This window comes from Neomonachus schauinslandi, chromosome 7 (assembly GCF_002201575.2).
Source record: "Neomonachus schauinslandi chromosome 7, ASM220157v2, whole genome shotgun sequence".
Classification (NCBI taxonomy): domain Eukaryota; kingdom Metazoa; phylum Chordata; class Mammalia; order Carnivora; family Phocidae; genus Neomonachus; species Neomonachus schauinslandi.
In genome coordinates, this window is record NC_058409.1 from 122958063 (window position 1) to 122979664 (window position 21602).

At 41.8% G+C, this 21602-nt stretch overlaps 1 protein-coding gene across 2 annotated transcripts; it reads left to right on the top strand.

The window, feature by feature from the left end:
- Positions 1–556: 556 nt before the first annotated feature.
- UGT3A2 (UDP glycosyltransferase family 3 member A2) lies at positions 557–20753 on the top strand. 2 transcript variants are annotated; one of them, XM_044916961.1, is made up of 7 exons: positions 557–650; positions 3091–3192; positions 10373–10487; positions 13872–14403; positions 16600–16831; positions 18336–18555; positions 20309–20753. In XM_044916961.1, the coding sequence occupies exons 1-7, from the start codon at positions 557–559 to the stop codon at positions 20583–20585; spliced, it is 1572 nt and encodes a 523-aa protein (XP_044772896.1). In that variant the 3' UTR covers positions 20586–20753. The 2 variants fall into 2 exon arrangements, with proteins under 2 accessions (XP_044772896.1, XP_044772897.1); XM_044916962.1 differs by lacking the exon at positions 3091–3192.
- Positions 20754–21602: the final 849 nt, after the last annotated feature.

The following is a 21602-nucleotide window of genomic DNA, read 5'->3' on the forward strand; positions in this document are numbered from 1 at the left end:
AGGGAGTAGACACTACTTCCGGGGAGTAGCGTCTCAGAGATTTTAAGCAAATATCTAGGGAAATGGAGTATGCGGATGACAGTATGAGGTCACCAGAGCAGTTAGGAGGTGGGAAAATTCGTGGAAGGGTCCCTAAAATGGGGATGGGTGTGGGTCACCTGGAGGTGGAACTATCTTGGAAGCAAATTCCTAAGGTCCCTGCATTCCTGGTTCAGAGTACCTTCTCTGCGGAGAGTGTGGTGATTATGCGGACAGAGAGGGGTTAAGGAGAGCTCACTAACCCCTCCTTCCCGATGTCCCGGGTTAGGAAGGGTGAGGACAAATTAGCCAGTGGAGCAAGCACCCTGGGAGGTGGAGCAGAAGGGCAAGAAACCGCAAACGGAAGAGAACACAGGCGGGGTCCATCTCTCACGTCTTCCCAATCTGCCCGCCAGAGCATTTCCTTGGCTCCGAGCGGAGCGTGTCCCCAGGGCGCACAGGTCGCTGCGCTGTGCGAGGCGCGGGGCGCAGGGCTCAGCGCACTGGGCTGGGCTCCCCGGCTCACAGCAGAGCGAGCATGGCGGGGCAGCGGGCGCTACTGCTCGCTGGCCTCCTTCTGCCTGGGTTCCTGCTCTCAGAGGCCGCCAAAATTCTAACTCTGTCTTTGGTGGGTGAGTGCTTGGCGGGAGAATCAGGCGCGTCCCAGACACCCGCGGGAAGGCTCAGTCAAATAGCTCTGGGTCAGAGGGTCACTCCAGGTGGTTTTCCAGACTGGGCTTGGGTCCCAGGCTAGAGGGGGAAGAGGCAGGAGGGGGTTGTGGGGAAATGAGGGGCTCCTACCACCGAGAGGTGAAGAAACTTCCTGAGAAAATAGAATACTTTTTCCTCGCTCTTCCTACTCAGATTTGGGAAAATGGGTACAGAAGTTTGCGATCCCTCTCAGTGCTGGAGACCCGGGGCTGCCTCCTCCAGGGAGCGGGCTGCAAAATCAGAGGCTCACCCTAAACTTCTGGGTGGCGCGCAGCCATTGCCAGTAGAGACTGTAGGAGCGTGTGCAGGCTCTTGGAGGCCAGGGAAAGGAGCTTATGGGGGGCAGAAGCACTAATTTTCTGACACTGCATGGGAGCCAAGGTGGAGCAGGGAAGGTATTTCAATGACACCTAGGAGGGTGGAGTGCTTTCCATCCCGAGGAAACTTGGAGAACTGGCCAGGGCTGGGGACTGGACCTTGGACATTCGGGTCTCGCCAATGCCCGCTCCTTTCACCAGTGCTGGTGGAAGTGTTTGAAGGATTCGGGGGACTGTTAATTCTGCATTTTGTGGCCCCAGTTTTACTTCCTTTACTTTTGCACCAAAGGGAATAGAAGATGAAAAGGAAAAGAGATGAAGGGAAAAGGATCAGGATAAGGGGTCATCATAAGATAAAGGGACAAGGATCAGGATAAAGGGTTATCATAAGATGGAGCTTTCCCAAGATTGTATTTCCACCCACAGTGGGCTCTTTTACGTAACTGTGTATAGATCACTGGGAATCGGGGAAATCTTAGAGCTGGAAAGAACCATAAATAATCGCATTTAGCCCCCACAGTGTTTTCCTGAACAGGAAACTAAGGGTCAGGACATCAGGCACCTTTTGTCAGAGCACACCAGGCCTCCCTAATGGTACACATCAGGAATTTAGTTGGGGTTTCTTATCCCAAGACCAGCCTGTCCACAGCTTCCAGTCTCACGCACTTTTCAGTGGGTTTAAAAAAAAAACAACAAAAAACTCTTTAAGAAACCCTGTAACTCCTTTTGAACTCTCTTTTTTTTTTTTTTGTCGCGTTTTGATTGTTAATACTGGCGATACCAAAGAGCTCCCTCACCTCTTCAAAGCGTGTGTCCTCTGGACTCTGAGAGGGAACCGGTGTGGTTTGGAGGCGTTGGAAGCCCCACCTTGGCCCAGAATGCACTGGGCTCACCAAGACCCTCAGGAAAGGCCGCGTGTGCGGGCTGGCTTCTCCCGCGTATCCTTTTCTTCCAAGGGTTAAATGTGAAGCCAGAACAGGGAGCCTGAGGGAGTAGGAGTTTCTGTTTTATATAATCCGTGTTACCTCGGGCAACACAAGCACAGATTTTAAAAACTAGGGTAATTTCTGGTAATTTCCACAGATACATACCATTGCAGTAGTCCGACATCCCTCTCTGCTGACCCAGTCATCCCGGGACTTGCATCTTCCAAACAGCTCCCACTTCCCAACTTGGGCAAATTCTATTCCTTCCCTCCTGGTCTGACTTTCTCTGCTACTGAGACTCATAGATTCAACCAAATGTCCCATGATTCATATGGTTTTGGATAAGATTTAGTGTGATAGAACCTGTACCTCCCCAGATGATCAAGCTTCTGTTTCCTTAGGATCCCAGGATTTTCCTAGGATGCGTGATGCCCCAGTCTCTCATGCATACAGGATCCTGTAATTCCACCTCAAGGGCCCACAGTTATTCTGAATGCCTTAATTTGATGTTCAGCAAAATTCAGGCCCCAACTGAGAAACATCCCGCCAAGTATATTTGAATCTCAAGGATTTTGGCTCTAAGTGGTGGCTCAGCTTCATTCTGGTCCAATGGCTCTTTCTTGGACTGATATTCAAGTTCCCATGTTTCTGCTTCCTACACTAGCATAGATTTCCAAAGAGTAAGATTCCAGAACAAACTCTGACTAATTGTCCATTGGGAATCCTTCACGCTCATATAGAGCACTGTGCCACACTTTACACAAGTACAGTTATTTCTTTAGAGCACAGTATCTCCATAAGGCCTGGCTAAAATTAGCATATACTTAGGATCAGGAATTCCTTAAGGCATAAGCAGAGAAGCTCGTCACACTGATGTTTGGTCATTTTTGTGACTGGAGTCACAATGAGGATCTGATGGAGGTTTGCCAAAGTCAAGATTTGGGCCACTGGGCCCCGAGTGAGTGGCTGGGGCTTACCCAAATGGAGATGAAGCTCATCTTCCTCTACTCACCATCAGCTTTCTGTCGGCTAATTCTCATCTCCTGGATCTCTTAACCTATCAGCTTTAGGCATTTTATTATCCTCATTTCAAAAGTGAAGTTGTACATTGTTCCTAGGTGGAAGCCATCATCTACTGCTGGACCGGGTGTCTCAAATTCTTCAAGATCATGGTCATAATGTCACTATGCTTCACCAGAGAGGAAATTCATTAATATCAGGTATCTTTTCTCACCAATTTTTTTATTTCTTCTACTCTATGCAAAGTGTAGAGTAAAACAATACCTTTTGCTTAGAAAACTGTTTTTAAAATCTAATTGGACTGAAAGAATGAAAAGTGTGTGTGTGTGTGTGTGTGTGTGTGTTAATGTAAGGTGTTGGAAAACTTCTTGGCTCTATCTCCCAGCATTCCACACTCTGTAGTCCCATATTCTCCCCCCTTACCTTGCCTTCCACTTCATCCCAAGCAACCCTCCATATATTGCAGATTATTTTGGTAAATGGTACTTCATAACAGCTTGAAAGTTTGTGAACAGAGTGTTCAGCCAAATATGCCATTTTCTTTTCTTATATCACAGATTCCTTTTTTTATATCATAGATCACTTTCTCCTTTTATGATATCTGAAATCTAAGAAAACTTTCTTAAGAAATCCCTTATTTATCCAGCTAAGATCAGAATCTATCACTGAGATGATTTTGTTTTCTAGAAAAATCAATGCCTGGTCAACAGTTTGTGTATAATGATGTTGGACGTTCTTAAATGAATCATTGAATCCAATGAATTTTAGCTAAAATGAACAAATCTTATCAACTCTTTCCTGTTGAAAGACAAGAAAACAGCAGCCCAGAGAACTGAAATGGTTTGCTTAAGGTGATATGGCAGGTTAATAATAGTGTTGGGTGGATTTAGGACTTTAAGCTCTGGATTGCTCAATCTGAAGTTTTCTCAGGCTTTGATTTAAAAAAAGATGCAATTTTAAGCAGCATCTTCAGGGAATAAAATTCTGAAAAATTATAAAACTTTGAAGGCAATCAGGCTTTGTTATTGTTCAGATTTTGTTAAAACAATTTTTTCTGTGAAAATTTCTTTCAAGATTTTTATTGTGGTAAAATATACACAGCATAAAATTGACCTCTTAAACATTTGATTTTTAAGTTTAGTGACTTTAAGTACATTCATATTGTTATGCAACCATCACTGCTGTTGCTCTCTAGAACATTTCCCTCATCACAAACGAGAACTCTGTACTGATTATATGGTAACTGCCAACTACCCCTTGTGGGCAGCCCTTGGTAACCATTATTCTACTTTATTTCTCAATAATTTGGTTATTCTAGATACCTCATTTAAGTAGAAACATACAATATTTGTGTTTTTGTGTCTGGCTTGTTTCACGTTGCATAATGTCTTCAAGGCTCATCCATGCTGTAGTATGGATCACAATTTCCTTCCCTTTTTAAGACTGTATAATGTTCCATTGTAAGTATATACCACATTTTGTTAATCCAGACATCTGTCGATGGACATTTGGGTTGTTTCCACCTTTTGGATATTTTGAATAATGCTGCTATGAAAACTGGTGTACCAATATCTATTTGAGTCCCTACTTAAAATCATTTAAATCACCTTCTAGATTAGGTTCTGTATTCATCACTGAACATTATTTATATACATATCTTTTTGCATCTGTGTTGACCACAGACATGATTAAATAGCTGTAGTGTATTATTTTCAAGGTAGTTATTCTTAATTTTGAAAATTGCAATTAAATTTAATGAAAATTTTTAATGAAATTAAGTTAAATTAAAATTTTAGATTGATTAAAAAATAATTCTGGTAGTTTCCATGAATTTTGAGAAACTAATAAAAGCTTCAGACCTTCTACCCCTTTAATAAATATATGTACACAAAAATCTATAAACAATTTGGGGAGTTCATGGATCCCTTCAGTTTTTTTTTTTTAAATTGGTTTCAGAGGTAGAATTTAGTGATTCATCAGTTGCATATAACACCCAGTGCTCATTATATCAAATGCCCTCCTTAATGCCTATCACCCAGTTACCCCATACCCCCCCCACTTCCCCTCCAGCAACCCTCAGTTTGTTTCCTAGAGTTAAGAGTCTCTTATGGTTTGTCTCCCTCTCTAATTTTGTCTTGTTTTATTTTCTCCTCTCTTCCCCTATGATCCTCTGTTTTGTCTCTTAAATTCCACATATGAGTGAATTCATATGGTATTTGTCTTTCTCTGACTGACTTATTTCACTTTGCATAATACCCTGTAGTTCCATCCACGTCGTTGCAAATGGCAAGATCTCATTTTTTTTATGGCTCCATAATATTCCATTATGTGTATATACCACATCTTCTTTATCCATTCATCTGTCGATGGACATCTGGACTCTTTCCATATTTTGGCTATTGTGGACATTGCTGCTATAAACATTGGGGTGCATGTACCCCTTTGGATCACTACATTTGTATCTTTGGGGTAAATACCCAGTAGTACAATTGCTGGGTCGTAGGGTAGCTCTATTTTCAACTTTTTGAGGAACCTCCATACTGTTTTCCAGATTGGCTGCACCAGCTTGCATTCCCAGCAACAGTGTAGGAGGTTTCCCCTTTCTCCGCATCCTCACCAACATCTGTCTGTTTCCTAAGTTGTTAATTTTAGCCATTCTGACTGGTGTGAGGTGGTATCTCATTGAGGTTTTGATTTGTATTTCCCTGATGTCGAGTGATGTCGAGCATTTTTTCATGTGTCTGTTGGCCATTTTTATGTCTTCTTTTGGATCCCTTCAGTTTTATCCTTAGTTTCCAGGTTTAAAAGTCTAGAGTTTCTTCCAATATTCCCCAATCACCGGTATTTCTGAGGCTTTGAAACAGCGTATTAATTCTTTACCTTAGGAATAGAGCTTGACTAGATGTCTGCAAATGGGGAAAACACATGATTGAGTTACTATTTCTGGCCTGATGCCCATTTCAGTGCATTGTAACATTTGAACCATTTATTAACTCCTTGTTTGGACACACTTCCCCATCTTGTTCATTTATTTACTACTTTAATAAAGAAATGATATCAGATTGAAGAAGCAAAGATTTTCAATATTCACATACACTACTGCTCCAACCAATATCTGGCATTATAATTGGGTTATTGATAGAGGTTGGAAAAATATTAAGAAGCATGATAGAGTAAGTCTAGATAGTCTTGAAGAGACTATTGGTAGAAATGTGGATGTTAAGAACTCTGTTGCAATATATAAAAATATCAAATCATTATGTTTTACACCTGAAGCTAATGTAATGTTACATGTCATTTGTGTCTTAATAAAAAATATAAGAACTCTGCTAATGAGGACTAAGAAGGAAGTAAGGAGCATGGTAGAGAAAATCTGTATTGTCTGAGACAATATGTAAATCATCATAAACACACTCCTGGTAAAAATACAGATGGTAAGGATTTCTTGCTTCTTATAGTAAAATGTGAGAGGAAAGAGATAAATTGAAGGAAGAACCATTAAGCATAAAGAAATGAAGACTTCGTGATTTGGGAAATTCTCAGCCTATCCAGATTGCAAAAGAGTCTAAAATTAGGGGATTTGCTGCCAGCAAAGAGAAAACCAGTGGTGTGGCTGGATAACCTCTTGCTGTTGCCTCTGAATAGGTCAGGATATTCAGTCTCACAGAGCTCTTTAAATATTGGGTGTGTGAATCATGAGTCCCCTCAGCCCTGTTGGCTGAAGCCAAAAGTAGAGGTGAAATTCTTTTTAAAGATCTGTGTAGCAGCTCTTGTCTAGCAGAGTGAATTCCCATGATATACCCAGAAGATCCATAAGGTACTTGCGAATTTTATACAGGATAAATACTGCCAATTTGGACTAAAAGGACAGAGAAAGAGTGACATGAAAGAAGGTCATTGAACTCAGAAACACACTCATAAACTATTTAGCTGAGAACTTATGCTACCTTTCATGAAGAACAAATGAAAAGTGTGAAGCAGTGAGTACAAAGGGTAGAACTTCAAGCTTACAGTGCTGAGCTTCAAGTCACAGCAGGTTATTTCCAGTTTTTAAAACCTAACATGGTCTGCCCAGTTGGATGTCAACATTTCTTAGGACCAGAAATTCATATTTTCCTTCCATTTTGTTCCACTTTGATGATAATATCTGTAACTGGTATCTTAATGTTTCTTGGAAGCAGATAAACTTATTTCCTAATTTTCATAGGTCCACAGATGGATCATATCCAGATTGTCCCACCCATACTTTATTGAATTATTTGGATAATATAATTTGGGACATTCAAGCTAATGACATTGAGATGAAATTTTGAACTATGAGTTAGTGATGTGATGGTTTGAGACTTGTGGGAATGTTGGGATGGAGTGATTATATTTTGTATGTGATATGGACATGAGTGTTTGAGGTCCAGAAAGCAGAACATGGTGGTAGAAGATAATGTCCCCACCCAAAGATATGCTCTAATCTTTAGAACCAATGAATATACTGCCTTACATGGCAAAGGAACTTTGCAGATGTGATAAACATAAGGATTTTGAGATGGGAATATTGTCTTGGATTATCCATTTGGGCTCTATATAGTTCCAAGAGTCCTTCTAAAAAAAAAAGAGATGATTGGGGAGGTGGGAGGGGTATGGGGTAACTGGGTGATGGACATTAAGGAGGGCACTTGATATAATGAGCACTGGGTGTTATATGCAACTAATGAATCCCTAAACTCTGCCTCTGAAACTAATAATACACTATATGTTAATTAACCGATTTAAAACAAAAAGAGATGACAGGAGAGTAAGAGAAGGAAATGTGATAATGGAAGGAAAGTCAGATGATGGATGATGTCATTGTCAGTCAAAAGGAGGCCATGAGCCAAGGAATGAAGACAATCACTAAAAGATGGAAAAGGCAAGAAAATGTCTTTCAGAGCCTCGAAAAGGAATGCTGGCCTGCCCACAACTTGCTCTTGTCCTAGTGAGACCCATTTTGGACTTCTGATCTCCAGAATTATAAGATAATAAATTTGTAATAAGTTTGTAGTAATTTACTACAGTAGAAATTGGAGACTAATACTGCTATCAACAGGTGGTCTAGAGAACTCCAGGAAGCATGGGAAGAGGTTGCTGAAGCCTTTATAATGAATGCAAATGTGGGGGGCACTAACGACAGTGCGTATTGTATTGTAGTTTGGACAGATTTTAGATCTTTTTGTTATTTGGCCTTATTCAAAGTGGGCTGATTTTCAAAAATAAGTATAAATGGTTTTAAGGAAAATGTATAAATCAGAAATATATTGCCTCCAGATTGCAAAAAGGCTTAAAAGTTGTTGGACTTCTTGAGATATTGTGGTGTTATGAGTCAATATTTGTTTCTTTTTTTTTTTTAATAAAGATTTGGTTCATTTATTTGAGAGAGAGAGAGATAACACACAAGCAGTGGGAGGGGCAGAGGGAGAGGGAGAAGAAGAAGCAGACTCCTCACTCAAAGGGGATCCCAACTTGGGGCTCGATTCCCAGGGCCCCGAGATTGACCTGAGCCAGAGTCAGATGCTTAACCGACTGAGCCACCCAGGTGGCCCAGTAGTTGTTTCTTGATAGTGTCATGGATAGAGAGGCCTTAACTGATCAAATAATTCCTAGGAATTTAACTGAGGTCCTAGGCCTTGAGCTTTGTGTGGGGCAATGGCACATCCCTTTCTGTGCACTCCTGTGGGAATGTTTCTCTGTCCTGAATAAGTATGTCAAATGAATCTCCTTAGAGTGGGATATTTTCAGTATAATGTCCTACCTGGGCTCCTGGTGAAAGTTGGATGTGGTTAAGATTTTGCCAATAAAATTGTGGCCAATGGTAGGATGTTGAAATACCCCATGGATAACTAGTTAAAGGTGCACTGTGTCCTTTCCAAAGTGAAGGCAAACTGATGTTGAGAGTCTGTTGACATAGGTACTGAAGAACCTACTAGCCAAATCTATGATTGCAAAGTATTTGCCAGTACATACTTGGATAGCAGTACTTTCACTAGGATTGGGCTTGGTAGTTTCAATGTGTAAGACTGTGCATTAATCTATCCCCAGTTTACGCACATTTGATTGGATGTTATGACTGATGAAAGCATACATGTGTAAGAGAGTATGGAATATTTATTACTCAAATAATAAGGCTTATTTTTTTTTTTTTTTAAGAAGAGTAGGAAAGGGTCCTAAGTCAATCTGAAAAATGGCTTTCCAGAGGAGGGAGGGATGACTAGTTTGAGTTTTCATTGTGGGTAGAGAGTTGAGATGTGTTGAGGGTTCCCCCTCATTGGTCTTTACTTGCATGGTTTGAAACTTCCGCTATGGCCAAGGGTAGGAGCATGTTGACTTTCTTAATAGTTTGCCCAAGTGAAACACTGAAGAGAGAGTGGGAGATAGGGCTTGAAGACTGTCAGGAGTCAAACATCATAAATGGACTCAGACTTTTCATTACACATGGATATGTGGGAGAAGTCATGCTGGTAAGTAGAGGTACAGAGGTCCACTATTTTATGTAAGCTTCTTAGTACTTTTTTGTACTTTTTACTGAATCAAAACACGATTTGGATTTATCACTCTAAATAATGAAAATGAGCTTTTCTAAAACAGAAAGAGCGGAGGCTCTGGAATCAAACAGACTTTATCACTTCCTATGTGTGCAATTTTCACCAATTATCCTAATTTGCTTAAGATAATTACCTTTGTATCTTCAATTACCTTTGTTTTCTCATCTGTAAAATGAGACAAATAGCTATACCTTATGGAAGCTTTTTAAAAAATGTTTTTTAAGATTTTATTTATTTGCGAGAGAGTGTGAGAGAGAAAGCAAAAGCACGGGGGAGGGGTAGAGGAGAGGGCGAAGAAGCCTCCCTGTTGAGCAGGGATCCAGATGTGGGGCTCGATCCCAGGAAGCTTCCAGGGCACCTGGGTGGCTCAGTCAGTTAAGCATATGACTCTTGATTTCGCCTCAGGTCATGATCTCAGGGTCCTGAGATTGAGCCCCTCATCGGCCTCTGCACCCAGCAGAGTCTGCTTGAAATTCTCTTCCTCGCTCTCTCTCCCCCTCTGCCCCTTCCCTCACTCACATGTGCTCTCTCTCTCTCAAATAAATATATCTTAAAAAAAATAAATGGAAGCTTCCATAACTTTAAATTGAGAAGCACTCCTTAATCAGTGTAAGGTTCTCAATACATGTTATCATTTTATAAAATTGAATGAATGAGAATGCAACCAAACCATATAAAAATAGTTCAAAAGGCAAACATTCAAATAAATATAAAATTATTTGAGCAAACAAATATTGATCTTATCACGCTAATGTTAATCCATGTTTTGTGACATACTTAACATTTTTAACCCATGGGTGTTTTTTAGATTTTAAAGAGAAGGAAAAATCATACCAAGTTATTTCTTGGCTTCCACCTGAAGATTATAACAAAAGATTGAAGGAGAATTTTGATTTTCTTATGGGAGAAGCTTTGAGTGACAGGTAATTGTTATTTTTAATTATTTGAACCAAAGAGTCAATTTTAGTGATACAAATGAATGGATGGATGGATGGATGTTTGGACTGAAGACATAAGAAAGGGATGGATGGATGGGTGGGTAGATGAAGGGATACATGATGAGTGGATGGTTGGGGAAACAAGTATTCACACCAAATTATCCAATTCAGTCACTGGAGATTCTTCTTTGCTCTGCACTGTCCCTGTTCCATGAATGGATTTCTGTAGAAAGTAGAGGCTGTTCCTTCTGGGACATCCTTTCAACACTTCTCTTACATCTTTGCTTATAACCTCCCCAACACAGAAGTATAGGTACCTCAACCTATCACTGTTGGTAGGGAAATGAAAATGACCTTCTTCCACTTATTTTTCCTTCTTTTCTTCACATATATTCCATTCATGGTGGGGGAGACTTATGAACATTGATTTTGTAGTAGTTGAACATCTGGTCATGTAAAGTCCTTTAAAAAAAAAAGATTTATATGCTGGGGCAACCCAGAGAGAGAGAGAAAGAGGGAGAGAGAGAGAGAGAGAGGGAGTGAACAGGAGTGGGGGGAGGGGCAAAGTAAGAGCCAGAGAGAGAGAGAGGGAGAGGGAGAGAATCTCAAGCAGACTCCTTGCTGAGCATGGAGCCCGATGGAGGGCTCAATCTCACAACCCTGAGACCATGACTTGAGCTGAAATCAAGAGTTGGATGCTTTACCGACTGAGCCACCCAGGCACCTGGCCATATAAAGTCCTTGTAAAAAGCCATCAGTCTTATGCAAAATAAGACATGACTCCTTTTGCCTTATCTGAATGGAAAGGAACACATAACTCCTTCGTCTTAGACATAAATGGGGAAAGACAAAAATCCATGCCTATTTTGAATAATTACAGCGGCCTTGCCTTCTTTTTACCTTGAAATTTTTACTTACTAGTCAAGATCTTGCTTACATTTACTTTTTTTCAGAAAGTCTTTTTCCTTAAACTGGGAAGCCACAGTCCCTCCTGTCTAGGTCTGATGTAACCTATTCATTTGATACTTAGTCTATATTATCTTGCACTGTTAGTTATATATTTTAAATACATGCCTTGTCTCTTCTCCCTTAATGTAATATTTTTGGAGACAGGCATAGGTAACCATGCATTCTTAAACATTTTCTTCTATTTGTTAGCTTAATTTTAAATATGATTAATGCAATATATCCTAGGAATTTTTACAGCACTACTGAAATTATCTAAAATATCTGACAATCACACTCCTTTGTTACATGAAATCTTCAAAAATACACAGCCAAGGATGATTTTTGCCAATTACTTCCATTGTATGACTTGAAGTTGTTCCTAAATATCAGGCAGAGATCTGTATATTGTTAATAAGTTCTTCGCTTCTGGTCCTTCTCTATCTGGGGTGCAATGGTACAATAGTGTACAATTACAGGGTGCCGGGGTATTGATTCTCTTGGTCCTCCATGTAGCCAGCAGGCCACTGATGTCTTGAGCTTTTGCACTTGTTACCTCTGATACCTTAAAGTGCAGGTGGACATTCTTATCTATTTCCCCATAGGTGTACAAACAGGAAGGAAAGAGTCATATTCTATATAGGCAGTGATGAGAGAGCCTTGTAAGGAGATAGGTCCCTGGAATATTCCCATGGGCAAAGTCTTAATTACATGTTAGTACTCTTTATCACTATCTTCTCTGGACATGTCAATCTGCATTGAAGTAAAAAAGCTAATAATATGTTTATTATTAACCAGGCCTTGCTTTGCTTTGCTTTCCCTTTCTCTATTTTCTCTTCTTTTCTCTTCTCTTCTCCTTTTTCTTCTCTTCTCTTCTCTTCTCTTCTCTTCTCTCTCTTCTCTTCTTTTTCTTTCATTGCCAAACTTGTGGGCATAGAAAGGTGAAATTCCCATCTTAGCTGAGGTTTGAGTTCTAATGTGATAAAATAGTCCCTTGGGTGAGGTGATCTATCACATTTAGAATACACAGTGATTTTTTTTTCAGATGTAGTATTCTATAATTTATCAGTTGCGTATAACACCCAGTGCTCATCACACATGCCCTAGAATACAGTGATTTTTAAAAATAGCCTATATGATCAATATTTATGGAATTGTGTCATCAAGTGACTTCCACAGTTTGGCTGAGTAAACAAGAAAATCACTCATAAAAAGTCAGTGTGTAAAAGAAATGGTAATGAGAACATTACAGAATTTATCAAGTAGAAAGAGTTCTATGAGGGCGCCTGGGTGGCTCAGTCGTTAAGCGTCTGCCTTCGGCTCAGGTCATGATCCCAGGGTCCTGGGATCGAGTCCCACATCGGGCTCCCTGCTCGGCAGGAAGCCTGCTTCTCCCTCTCCCACTCCCCCTGCTTGTGTTCCTGCTCTCGCTATCTATCTCTCTGTCAAATAAATAAAATCTTTAAAAAAAAAAAAAAGAAAGAAAGAGTTCTATGAGATTTGCTATGGTCAGAGAAGGTTCCCAGAGCAGAAGGTCCAACAGTGACAATTTGTTTTCAGTTAACATAATTCAGTTGTGCTCGTGGATTTCAAGAATTAAGAACTCAAAGTCATAGTTTATTTATTTATTTATTTTTTATTTTTTATTTTTTTTTATTCTTATGTTAATCCCCATACATTACATCATTAGTTTTAGATGAAGTGTTCCATGATTCATTGTTTGTGCATAACACCCAGTGCTCCATGCAGAATGTGCCCTCCTCAATACCCACCACCAGGCTAACCCATCCTCCCCCCTCCTCCCCTCTAGAACCCTCAGTTTGTTTTTCAGAGTCCATCGTCTCTCATGGTTCGTCTACCCCTCCGATTTCCTCCGCTTCATTCTTCCCCTCCCGCTACCTTCTTCTTCTTCTTTTTTTTTTCTTAACATATATTGCATTATTTGTTTCAGAGGTACAGATCTGAGATTCAACAGTCTTGCACAATTCACAGCGCTTACCAGAGTACATACCCTCCCCAGTGTCTATCACCCAGTCACCCCATCCCTCTCACCCCACCCCCCACTCCAGCAACCCTCAGTTTGTTTCCTGCAATTAAGAATTCCTCATATCAGTGAGATCATATGATACATGTCTTTCTCTGTTTGTCAAAGTCATAGTTTTTTGAATAAAGTGGCATAGAGAGTGCTTGGGATTTGGATGAGAGAAGGAAGAGGAGGGGAGGAAGGGAACACTCTCCAGAGCAGAGCATGTTCTCAGAGTAACTGAGATGAGGGTATTTATGGACAGTGGTAGAATAGGTGCACTGCTGCTAGATGTGGTCTTGCTCACCTGCGGTATTTTCTTTGTAGACCAAGGTTCCTTTATGTATTGTGAAATTAACAACTCCAGTGAATATTCACCATTCTTCTTTTCTTTCTTACAGATACACATTTGGAAAGTTTTTAAGCTTTATGGAGCAACTGGGGCTTCAGTGCAGTCATTTTCTAAGGAGAAAGGATATCATGGACACCTTAAAGAATGAGAACTTTGACCTAGTGATAGTTGAAAATTTTGACTACTGTCCTTTCCTGGTTGCCGAGAAGCTTGGAAAACCATTTGTGTCCATTCTCTCTTCCTCCTTTGGCACTATAGATATTGGACTGCCAAACCCCTTGTCTTATGTGCCAGTATTCCGTTCCTTCCTAAGTGACCACATGGACTTCTGGGGTCGAGTGAAGAATTTTCTGATGCTCTTTGATTTCTCCATAAGCCAATGGCAAATCCAGTCTGTGTATGACAACACCATCAGAGAGCATTTCCCAGAAGGCTCTAGGCCAGTTTTGTCTCATCTCCTAAAGAAAGCAGAGCTGTGGTTTGTTAACTCTGACTTTGCCCTTGAATTTGCTCGGCCCCTGCTTCCCAACACTGTGTATGTTGGAGGCTTAATGGCCAGAGCTGTTAAAGAAGTGCCACAAGTAAGTGATTAGTACTCAATATGGACTTCATGCAGAGCTCTGCAGTGCAGAGTTGGTGGCTCCCATGCCAGTGGGAACTGGGACAGAGTAGGGTGAGGCAAGTGCACCTAAGACGTGGTTTTTAAGGAAGACTCACTTTCAGGGTCATGCAATTATAGTGTTAGGACTGAATAACCCTGAGATTGAGGACCTCCTTACGTAGTATACCCGGGGTCCTCTTCAGTTCTGGCGCTGGTGGGATAAGCTTTTCATTTTTTTTTTTTCCAGTAATCTCTAAACCCCACAAGGGGCTCAAACTCACAACACGAAGGTTGAGAGTTGCATGCTCTTTCCACCGAGCCATCCAGGTGCCCTGGGATAAGGCTTTTAATAAGTTAATATTTTCATGTGCATTTTGTATGATCATATGTATAGTTACTGTGGGGCAGGCATCCATTACGTGTGAGAATTGTTAAAGAGATGAGTTCGTCACAATGAAACACACAATACTATGTAACCAAGGTGGGACTGTGTGGGACTGACAGTAAGAACTGTGGACATCATCACCAGCATCCCCAGTCTGTAGAGCCCTAGTTCCTGATTCCACATAGGCCTTCTGATTTGATTGATCTGGGGTCAGTCCTGGGCATTGTAAATTGTGAAAGCTGCCGAGCTGGTTTGAAGGCGTAAACTCAGAACTACTGCAGTAGAAGTTTTTAAAGGGAGGGGAGCTAAGATGAGTTGGCTTCCTGTTGCCTATCAGCACTGGGTTGCCATTTTATGGAATTTATCTTATTTAATATCTTGCCACCTGGAGGAAGTATGATGATCTCCATTTTTATAAACAAGGAGACAGGGACTTGGCATAAGTGACTTTCCCACTGCCATTCATTTCGGAGCGAGGGAGACTTGATTTGGCCTGGGTCTTCCAGGCCCCCAAGCGTCCACCCTTCATCGACTGACCTTAAAGTGAGTAAGCAGGGAGAGTTGGAGAATGATCCATGGGCTAGATGGGCTTTGAGTTGATGGCAGGATTTTTTATGGATGGAGCTAGGGAGGGAAGGAGTTCCAGTTGGAGAGAACAAATAGCTCAAAGTGTCAAAGTAAAAATAAGACAGGCATGACTCTGGGTTCCTTTGGTGACTCTAGCTAGACCGGACCAGAAGATTCAATTGCATAAATATAGCCAGGCCAGATTGCAGGAGACTTTACTTTATAGGAAGGTGGGTTAGGCCTTGGTTATAGGGTAGGGGGAGGGGATTGTTAAGCAGGAGCATAATGGAAGTAAGGGTTGTAATGGCTGTGAGAAGAAGAGGCTTTTTTCAAAAAATTTTCTCTATATTTTCCAGTTTTTATGTAGTGTCTCATGTGGCTTTTTTAATTAAAAAGAACAACAAAGCTGTAGTCAAAGTGGTCCTTTGAGATGGTAAATCAAGCAGTGTTATGCTGGTTGGAATCATTCCAGGGATGAGGGTCTAGAAGCTGGGGAAGGGGGGCTCCAGTAGTCCAGAGTCAGGGTCTGAAGAAATACTTGAAGCAAGAATTGACCAAAACTGTGTTAAAGCCAAGATTACAACATTAAATCCCAACCTTCCTTAAGTATTGCCTGAGGACTTTAAAAAATAAACTGCCCAAGTTTGGAGTTAGGACTGGGCACTACCATTTTTTATCTTCTTATGTGGATATAATTTGCAGTTGTGTGGGTGAGCCACTGAGGTAGAAGATAAATTACAAAGATCAGTTAATAAGAATATCACAATGTATCAGAGCAAAGCACTGTACGTGGTACAGAGTGTGAGTAGTCAGGAGCCTTTCTCCATTTCTAATACTTATGCTAGAGGCCTTCTCCCACCTTCTCCAATGTAGCCTCAGATGTAGCACCTCTCTCTGCTGGACCCTAACACCCCACCAGTATTCTTCCTATACTACCATTTTCTGGTGGCCTTGGAAAATTCCCAAGTGACCATGTCTCCATTGACCTACGATGAGCAGAGGGTCTAGGATGGCCCTGACATCAGGATTTTAAAGAAGAAAGATATTCCCACCAACACCATGGGCATAAGCACCATGCACAGGGTACTGAGCTGTGCCAGGGGCTATTTGCTCAGAGAAGGATAAGAGGGTGTGTTCAGTAAATATCTGGCTTTCATTTCATGGCTGTCTAGGCTTTCATGAACAACTTTGCTCACCTCCTTTTCCTTTCTTACCTTTCTCCAGGAATTTGAGAATTTTATCACCAAGTTTGGAGACTCTGGTTTTGTCCTTGTGGCCCTGGGCTCCATGGTGAGCAACTTTCAAGCCCAGGAACTTCTCAGGGAGATGAACAGTGCCTTTGCTCATCTCTCTCAGGGGGTTATATGGAAATACAAGCCTTCTCATTGGCCCAAAGACATCAGATTGTCAGCAAATGTGAAAATTGTGAACTGGCTTCCTCAGAATGATCTCCTGGGTAAGGACTGCCCAGGTCTGCTTCACCCTTGTCATTTGCATATTTTTAGAACTCATCAGGCTCTGACCTCTAGTAGGGCAATCCCATTTGTACTAGAAGGAGCTGCTAATAGCTAAAGGTAAGTCTGCAGAAGGCAGGAACAGAGCAGCCAGCTGGAGTTCTTGGGGCATCAGACCCTACTTCTAATGAGATCAGTGCCCAAACAGCCATCTCCCCTTCACTGTTTTCTATCCCAGGCCAGATGTCGGCAGACATCAAAGTCACCTTGACCTACTGCATTTGGTCTTGAACAGGGTCACCCAAACACAATCTGAAACAACCTATGGATTCTAAAGAAAACATACCGGAAGGATGTTGCCACTGTATTTAGTGGCTTCAAGAGTAACTGTTCATCACATGCACTTACATGTATATATATACACCTACTCCTCCCACAAACACATCTTTCTTAGTTATTAAGGTGGGAGCAATTCATAGCTTCACAGCATTGATGCCAATAGTGTCTTCAGGATGTGCCAAAATACCTGAGTGCCAAGATGAACAACCTCATAATCAGTTACTTGGTCCATTTTGTCTCTGGAACCAGAGAGTTCCCTCACCACCCCCCCCCCCAATAGGTTTTCTTTGTGCCCAGTGCTGCTTTTTACAGACCACTTACTCCCATAGCCACTGACAGAATCAAAGGCTCATGATCAAGATAATGACTCAAAATAACCTGGGGAATTGAAGGAACAGATTCCTGGCTCCTCTTCTGCAAATTTAATTCTTTAAGTCTGGAGTGGGGCACATGGTGCTCCTTTCAAAGAAGAGACAAGGAGATTTTGATGTGCATCCCAGTTGAGTGACGCAGGCTGAGACAAACTCTTCATTTTCAACAATAATCTTAGTTAGCTTTAAATAGGATGGGATGGAAATGCTGGAAATGGAAATACTCAAGTGTAGGGTCTAGTCTCTGCTTTCAAGGGGCTAATCATGTATTTGAGGAGAAAATGCATGTAGTATAAATTTTATGATTGCCACATGAGTTACAATGCCAATGAATGTGTCAGGAATTCAGAGAAGAGGGAAATAAGTTGGCAGGTGAGAAAAGAGTGCTCAAGACAAAGAGAAAGAGAGAGAGATAGAGACAGACACAATGAGAAAATAGAGATGAACGAAACAAAGGGAGTGACTAGGATGTTAGAGAGAAAGATGGATGGGTGGATGGAGAGAGATACGTGCCTTGCTTAGGAGTATTGTCTAGAGAGTCCCCGGAGTCTGAGTCTTAGCTGGGTTCTGGCTAGGGCAAGGAATTTTCATAAAAAGTCAAGGTTTGGAATCCTTTATGTTAGTAACATGCACCTTGGATGTGTCCCAAGCAAAATATCTTTATAATGGCTCCAACAGACTTTGAAATTCCCTTGGCATTTTCTTCTACCCTTCCTGTTTTCCATGGTTTTCTGAAACTTTTCATTCTGAAATTTGTCAATCTGAAATATTCTGCTCTATTTCTTAATTGAAACAGCTCATCCACACATCCGTCTTTTTGTCACCCATGGTGGGATGAATAGCATAATGGAGGCCATCCAACATGGTGTACCCATGGTGGGGATTCCCCTTTTTGGAGACCAGCCTGCAAATCTGAACCACGTAGAAGGCAAAAAGTTTGGTGTCTCTATCCAGCTAAAGCAGATCAAGGCAGAGACATTGGCTCTGAAGATGAAGCAAGTCATAGAAGACAAGAGGTATGAAGCTCTCTGGGCTTGTGGTCACTTAGACTGAATGAAGACATCAAACACAAAGGGCACTGTGTGCCACTTTTTTGCAATAAAAGCTGAAACATCCGAGACACGGAATGATATGTGGGTGATGCTTACAGATGATGTGTTTCCTCTGAGAACAAGGCTAGGCAATTTGGGTTAGATGTTGAAAACAATTTCTGCCTTAAGTGTTGGGAGGACCCGGACCTACTTACACAGGGTCTCTGAGAGGTCTTATATTTTGGGGGTGCTTATAGTAGAATTCCAACTGAGTCAGGAGGTTGCCTTTCTGTCCCCCAATAAGTCACAGTGTTTCCTGCCTCAGGCCCTTTGTCAGTGCTGCTCCCTAGAACCATCCTTCCCTTCTCTTCACAGGGCTGCCTCCTTCATGACAGTCAGAGTCATCTCCAATGTCCTCTCCTCAGAGGGGCAGGTGGTCTTTGTCTGACAGGCCTAAATGTGCTCTTCTCTCCCACCCTCTTCAATCATAATTCATTTTTCCTTCTTAACACTTCTCAGGATCAGTAACTAACCCAGTTTTTTTCTGTCTTAATTTATTGTGTGTCCCTCACACTAGAAAGTAGAGAGTTAGCTCCTCTGGACAGCCAAGTGTGTCTCTTGTTTTCCCTGGTGTTCCCAGGGCCTAGCACAGGGCCTGCTAAAGTAAGTTTGGATGAATTTCCATTAAGTGAGTCAATAAAAGGGCCTATGTTTTCTTAGGTAAATTCCCATCTAGTATAGTGATCTCATATGAAGAGAAAAATTTATTCTTTCTACCTTATAAATAAGAAGGACTGAATAACTTAAAGTTTCAAGGGCATAAACTGACTCAGAACTCAAGACTTATCATATTACCTTGCACAAAGGAGACCCAAATAAGTTCTTGTTAGATGACTGGAAGTCCCCACATAGCTTATGATTCTTAACCCTAGAAAAGTTGTAAGCTCCAGGGGTCAGATAACCTCAGACATTTCATTATGTTTGATATCTCATGAAGAGCAAATGGTCACTTTCTGAAGAATGAGTTTGTGAATTTCATTGGCTATTCAAAGACCTAGATCTGAAATGTCCATAATTTGCTAGCCCTATGATGGTGTCATTTGGGCTGGGATGGTCCCTACACATTGCACATCAGGGCTTGGTATATAATTTGTGGGGCCCAAAGTAAAATGGAAATGTGGAGCCCAGTGTTATAAAGTTTAAGAATTTCAAGAAAACGACAGCAGAGAATTAAAGCAAGCATAGGACCTGTCTAAGTATAGGGTCTTGTGCAAATGTGTGGGCTGCAGCCCATGAAGCCAGTGCTGGCCAATATGATGCTCTGAAGAGGCAGTAAGTACAGGCCTTGTCCTGGGCCCCCGTCCCCAGAGTCATGTTTGACATCTAGCCCAGACACCAGCACAAAATAGCTGCTTATTATACATATAATTATTTATAGTATGTGATAAGCCTCCTTGGGTAGAGACTAGCCCTTATAAGACTTAGTCAGTTTTTATAGATTAGCACTTTTAGCACTAGGCATGGATCTTTGCATGGAGGGACCAGGTTGAACTTTTCCATGGGACCCAGGTAGACTGTGGCAAAGCCAGGCCAACAACTTTTTCTTGAAACTGAGTCTTTTGTGCATATAGATGAAAGTGTGTGTGTGTGTGTGTGTGTGTGTATGCATGTGTGATACGAGGTCTCTAAGACTTCTGAGAGCACATGAGTAACACCCTGCCTCTGTCTCTGCCAACAGGTACAAGTCAGCAGCAGTGGCTGCCAGCATCATCAGGCGCTCCCACCCCCTGACCCCTGCTCAGAGGCTGGTGGGCTGGATCGACCACATCCTCCAGACAGGGGGTGCGGCACACCTCAAGCCCCACGGCCTGCAGCAGCCATGGCATGAGCAGTACCTGCTGGACGTCTTCTTGTTCCTGCTGCTGGTCACCCTGGGCACCCTGTGGCTCTGTGGGAAGCTGCTGGGCGTGGTGGCCAGGTGTCTGTGTGGGGCCAGGAAGCTGAAGAAGGACTGATGGAGGTGCAGCCTTGACAGGTGTTTGGGGAGCCACTGGTTGTAGAAGGCTTTCCCCAGCACAGAACACCCCTGGTGTCTTCCCTATATTGGCACTTGATGTGGCACACAAATTGTGAATTGTGTTTCACTATTTTCTGCCTCTGTTTAGAAATTCTTGTGAAGCGCTCTTGGGGGTCTTTCAAAAAAATTATGGTAATACACATCACATGAAATTGACCATTTTAGCCATTAAGTATAGAGTTTAGTGGCATTAAGTACATTCATATTGTGGTTTAAATACTACTACTATCCATCTCCAGAACTTTTCATCTTCCCAAACTAAAACTGCACTGATTAAATAATAACTCCCCATACTACCCCATGCCCCCACCCCTGACTCTTGGCAAATCCCTGTTCTACTTCTGTGTCTATGAATTTGATCTCAGGCTTCTTAACCCTTATCAGTGGGCTCCTCACTGAGACTCAAACCTTCAGCAGACAGCCCCCATCTTCCTCCCCACTCCCTGTTCCTAGACACAACACCCTGCCTAGTCATCCCGTTGTTCTCTGAAAGGGAGGTATATGCAAAACTAACTTCAAAGGCCAAAGAAGCCATGAGACTGAAGAAAAAGGCAAACAGGTCCAGCTTGATGAGAAATGGTTTATTATAAACAATTATCATATGAACAGAAGCCTGTCTTGGGCTGCCACAAGATGAGTAGATGTCCGCAACACCATCTCCAGTTAGACCTGCTTTTATGGCCCTGAAGACTGGGCAGTACATACTGGGAGCTACCAGGAGGGGTCATATCCTGACCAGATCAAGGAAGCTTTGCCTGGAGGGTATACTTAAGGGTGCGTTAAACAAAAGAAAAGAATGGAGGAAGGGGCTGTACTCAAGAAGGCTTTAGGCCACAGAGCAGTTATCGTGGTGGAATTTCTCAAGATGGCCTTAGTCTGGTTCATATACTCGCCATCTCAGAAACTTTTCAGTCTCTCTCCCTCTTTCTGCTTTTTTCACTTTTTATGATATGAC